Raw genomic sequence first — 5,106 nt, forward strand, 5'->3', positions numbered from 1 at the left:
GAGAAAATGAATTTGCAGCTAAGAGATCTTGCCAGAGATCTACAAATAGGGAAAACTGTCCTCAAGGAACTTACAAAGAGAAGGGGAGGAAAAACGAAAATAACCAATGCTGTGAGTAAAGTGTAAAGTGGATCTCTGCATAGTTCCTTTTATTATAGCACTAGGAAAGGCTTCCTGAGGAAGAAACAGCTCAGCTGAGCCTTCAGGGCTAGAAAGTCATCCAGGCAGAGACAGATAAGAAATTACATCCAAAAGGCTCTGCATCTCTGCAAATACAGTGATCCTGGCAAAATTATATTTGGTTTTCTTTGACAAATCGTATTTAACCAGAAGCAGAAAAAGAAAAGTTTTAAATTAGGAAGCCAAAGGGAGTCACCATTAAGTCATATGTATTATATTTCATTTATTTTGAGACACATTCTTTCCAACATTTTAATGTGTGTAAAATCTGGGCGAATCATACTGTTAGTACAGTCTCATAATAAATTTACAGTTTTAAGTACTTTTTTGCTGATGTTTAAATAATAATTTATTTTAAAATACACGAAAACTCTGATTTCATCAAATTTGATAATCATTTGAAGTATGATAAGATTGACTTTTGGGCTGATATCTTGGGCTTCTTGGTACTTATTGTGAATGGGAGAGGAGACATGATGACGGCTCATGGGATATTCTGATATGACCTGTTAAAAACAGAAGAACAAAAGAGCTCCACATAAGAGATGTTGGTACACCCATGCTCATAGTAATATTATTCATGATAGTTAAAAGTGAAAGCAACCCAAGTGTCCATAGATAAACGAACGGATGAACCAAATGTGTTATACGCATATGGTGGAATATTGTTCAGTTTCAAAAAAGGAAAGAAACCCTGTCACATGCTACAACGAGGATATTACACTAAATGAAATAAGTCACAAAAAGACAAATACTTTACAATTCCACTTATATAAGGTACCTAGATTAGTAGAATTCATAGAGACATAAAGTAGAACTGTCCTAACCAGGGCCCGGAGAAGTGGGGAAATGGGAACTTGCAGTATAATAGGAATAAAGTTTCAGTCTTGCAAGACAGAAGAGTTTTGAAGATTGCTTGCACAACAATGTGAACACACTTAACACCACTGAACTGTACACTTAAAAATGGTAAAGATGGTAAACCTTATGTTATGTGTATTTTAACAGAATTTTTTTTTAAGTCCACATAAAAGGAATGGGAGTTTGGGGAAAGGATATGGTGAAAGGATTGAGGATAAACAATTTTTAAATAGATAAAATGGTAAAACAGAGTGGAAGGGTGAACAGAAAAGACATATTAAAAAAAAAAAAAACCCACAACTCACCGGCGCCTCATATACCATAATGCAAGGCATAACAAAAGGAGCAAAGAAGGCACTATTATTGCCAAAACAATTGAGCCAATGGAGGTGGGGTTTCCTGGCAATTGAGAGAGGACAAAAGGATGCCACTTCAGATCCTATATGCAGAATTCCTTGGCCTTCCTTTGCCCACCTACTTCCAATGCATGCTCATTTCCAACTTCCTCTCTCTCATATTCCTGGCCACCATAAATCCATCCTTTGATCCCCTCTACCCAGTTTACAGGTCCTTAATTCCTACCTTTTTGATAACTTGGATTATCTATTTTTACTTCCGTTGGGATTGGGGTCCTGGAAATCAATCAATCAATCTATCTTTCCCTCTTTCATCTCCCAAGCTCTATTCTTTCCCAGTGCCTCCCTCTATGCCTGAAGATCACTTCCTGGCAGTTCCAGCCTGGGCCCTGCTATTTCTTACTCCAGTAGAGGATGATGTCCTGACCCTCTAAACTGCTGTGCTTCACTCGACAGGACAGGCCAGCCGCCTCCCCATCTGCCACATCCAGGGTTGCTCGGAGATACCATGTCCAGTTAGCATTGGGCAGGATGTCCCCTCGCTGAGTGCCCTGCTGCTCCTGCTCATCCCGCATCCACATCACCCACACGGGCTTTGGGTAGAATCCTGAGACATGGCACACAAGCTGTAGACGGCCAGGTCCAGGACTGGGGCCACTGGACAGCCAGGCCTCAGGCTTCACTAAGGCAGGAAGGGGAAGAAAAAGTGTCATGTTATAACTCGAGTTCAGAGGTTATGAACTCAGAAACCTACAAGATTGGACAGCGACCCCATTCACTCCTTTGGGAAACAAATAACTTGTTATTTAACCTCCTATCCTTGGATATCTTCCTACTCTTGATCTTAGAGGAGGTGGTGGGAAGTGAAATAACAGCAGGACTAACCTTGTCTTTGCAGATCTGCTTTTCCTGCATTGAGGACGCCCAAGAGATATCGGGGGCAGGTTTCATAGAGGAGAATTCTCACAGTTTCCATGATACCTTGATATTGTATGATTAGTGCACAGAACTTCTGTGCCCTGCTGCCACCTTCTGGGGAAGGCACACATGAAGCATTCTTGATACTCAGGAAATCCAATCCTCCTAGAGCTCCCCTCAGGAAGCTTACTATGGCACCTCCAGAATGTAGCTCACAGCCTGCTATGCCCTGGATCTCAAAGGGGTCTATGTAGAGGGAAAACAGAGAGCAAGTTATTAAACACAAATAAGAAAAAAGGCATGAGGAAAGAACCTAGGATTTTAGATTTTGGTGGGGATAAATTATTGGGTGTAAAATGATGATGAGCTAAAAACTAATGATAACATTTAGACATTTTCAGAAACAAGAGCATTGAGAAAAATGCGCATGCAACGAAGACAAAGGTATGTGATAAAGGAGTACAGTGAGTATGAAAGGAGAGGTGAGGCAGAGTGTGGTGCAGTCAGGAGTGCAGCACTCCAGAGTGAGTGGAGGTTCCCAGCAAGAGGAGGGTGCAGGGAGGAGATGACTGAAAAGATGGATTAGGGGAGAAAGCCACACGTTAGATCACTCAGGCACAGGGTAGGAGAAGTAAGGGCCCTTGAGGAGAATTTCCACATAAGACAAACCAGCAGCTGGTTACAAAGTGGAAGACAGTCTGAGAGTAAGAGAAGAGTGCAGAGGCAGCAAGAATCTAAAATATGAGGTGTGACGGTGTGAAGCTGGAGTGAGAGACTACTCAAGAAAAGTGTGTGCATGCAGTTGGGTAAAATAGAAAGGAAGGGAAAAGCATCAGAGAGAGCAACACTTTGCAATAAAGAGAGAAATGAGAGTCCTTGAGAATCTTCCCAGTTCAGTGAACTAGACTCACATTTCATCTGGAAATCACCGGCAAAGTCTTGTACTTCTCGAGCGAATCCAAAGATGTAGACTCGGAATATCTCCTCTAACTCAGCAACCTCCTTATCACTAAAGTTACCTTTAGACCAAGGCTTCAGGAATATGGCAGTGCCTGAGTCGCTATCCCAGCCATGAATCTGCAAATCATCCAACCAGCCTGAGCCTTGAGTTTGTGCCCAGGTACTGTTGGTAAAGGACGAGATCTGGATGACATGAAAGGAGGTCGGCCCCTGGAAGGCTGTGAAGAGCGGAAAAGCAAGATGGTGAAGATAAAGAGAGAAGCAGGAGACAATCAGGAAGAATGGGAATGAAAATGATTTAGAAAACAAGAACCTAGATGCTAAAGAACACAGGAAGTCTGACACATTTGATTGCCTTAAGGCTTCAGGCTCTAGTCCCAGCCACCAGAATGGTTGAAGAGGGCTGGAGACAGAAAGACCCAGACAGACCCTTAGTGTCCAATTGCACCTAGGAAAGCCCTGCTTGCTTTTTAAAATCCAAACCCCTGCACTAGTTCTCGGAGCTGCCAGAGTGACTCTTACCATGTTCACTGTTACCACTGGGAAAGAGAACAGCTAACAGTTGAAATGGCAGCAGCAGCATTTCACTGGGAGATGCAACTTCTTACTGGCAGAGCTGGTATTTGATCTCCAATTTCAGCAACGCTTTTCCTTAGTACTCTGTAGTGACTTCTTCTCTCTTCCAACTGACAAATCTCTTCCTCATCCAAACTGCTTTTAAGAGAAAAATGTGCCTCCCACAGCCCTGAGCCTCTTACCTCACCTTTTATTTCCCTCAAGTCCTGACTTTTGGAGTTTCTCTTACCCCCTGACTTCCAGCCGCTCTCCCTGTCCTCAGCTTCCTTCATACCTCCTTGGAAAAGCCCCCATATGATTCTGCATTTTCATTTCACCTTCCTTAGCCTTTATTCCCACATCTATAGGATGAGATGGTGATATTAAACAATTCCTAAACTTTTAGTCTGCTTTAACCTAGAAGGATGCTTTTGGTTTATCTACCTCACTTAGTCTCTCCCCGTCCCAGCTGCCTTATCTTCTCTGGCACTCTGTTACTGCCCCTTCCCAATGTTTTCAGTGTCTTCTCTTTCTTATATTGCCCTCTTTGTCTGGTGTTCCTTACCCCACATTCTAAACTGGCTGTGAGTGTGCATGTGTGTGTCTGTGTCTGTGTGTGTATGTGTATGTGTGTGTACCGATATTCACTTACATAAAGGCAAAGCATTTAAAACATTGCCTGTACTATAGCACTACAAACCAAAATGCCAGAATCAAATATAATAAAGACTGAAGTTTATAATTCAAACAAAATTATACTATAGCAATATTTGAGGGAAAAAATGACAATTGCTGCTAGCATATGACCTTCTCTTCAGGAGCTCTTGCCTATGGAGTTTTGAGCAACAAATATTCATGAGACAAACAGAACTCTAGGAGCTATGCTATGTGCACCTCCAGCCTAAGTCAAAGATAACATTTTGGATAAGGTTCTATAAGCAGCAGAGCTTTCTTCTTCTCTTGTAATATCTCATAACTGCTGTCTACATTTGGGCCTTCATATCACCACATGAGGTATTAATAATAGAGCAAAGAGGTTGCTTTCTTTTATACAAAAAGTTCAGAGATACTTGTTTTAAGATGTCACCTCCTATCTTCTTGTATGCCCATGAAAAATTTTAAGAAGAATTTTTGGATTTTCTCCATTTAGGAAAAAATCACATATTTGCAGAGATCTACGTATCATGCAGAAATGTAGTGGCAAGCAATTCCAAGTGTAGAGGGTTATCACTAACTAATTCTATTATGTGGATGAGAAAATGCAAAGTGAGTAGTG

At 41.6% G+C, this 5,106-nt stretch overlaps 1 protein-coding gene across 1 annotated transcript; it reads right to left on the reverse strand.

Moving 5' to 3' along the window:
* Window positions 1–383: 383 nt before the first annotated feature.
* On the reverse strand, window positions 384–3,964 carry CD1B (CD1b molecule). The gene is made up of 6 exons (XM_063628137.1): window positions 3,798–3,964; window positions 3,227–3,493; window positions 2,283–2,561; window positions 1,801–2,079; window positions 1,347–1,440; window positions 384–686 (listed from the first exon to the last, which is right to left on the reverse strand). The coding sequence occupies exons 1-6, from the start codon at window positions 3,856–3,858 to the stop codon at window positions 665–667; spliced, it is 1,002 nt and encodes a 333-aa protein (XP_063484207.1). The 5' UTR covers window positions 3,859–3,964; the 3' UTR covers window positions 384–664.
* Window positions 3,965–5,106: the final 1,142 nt, after the last annotated feature.

This window comes from Symphalangus syndactylus, chromosome 12 (genome assembly GCF_028878055.3).
Source record: "Symphalangus syndactylus isolate Jambi chromosome 12, NHGRI_mSymSyn1-v2.1_pri, whole genome shotgun sequence".
NCBI classification, from domain to species: domain Eukaryota; kingdom Metazoa; phylum Chordata; class Mammalia; order Primates; family Hylobatidae; genus Symphalangus; species Symphalangus syndactylus.

Bases quoted from the DNA above. Each gene is read 5' to 3' on its own strand.
- CD1B (XM_063628137.1), bottom strand. From the start codon at position 3,858: ATGCTGCTGCTGCCATTTCAACTGTTAGCTGTTCTCTTTCCCAGTGGT. The intron at 2,562-3,226 runs GTGAGTCTAGTT...CCCTCTACATAG, and splicing joins CGGTGATTTCCAGATGAAAT to ACCCCTTTGAGATCCAGGGC. The intron at 1,441-1,800 runs GTAAGAAATAGC...CTCAATTGCCAG, and splicing joins GGACATCATCCTCTACTGGA to GAAACCCCACCTCCATTGGC.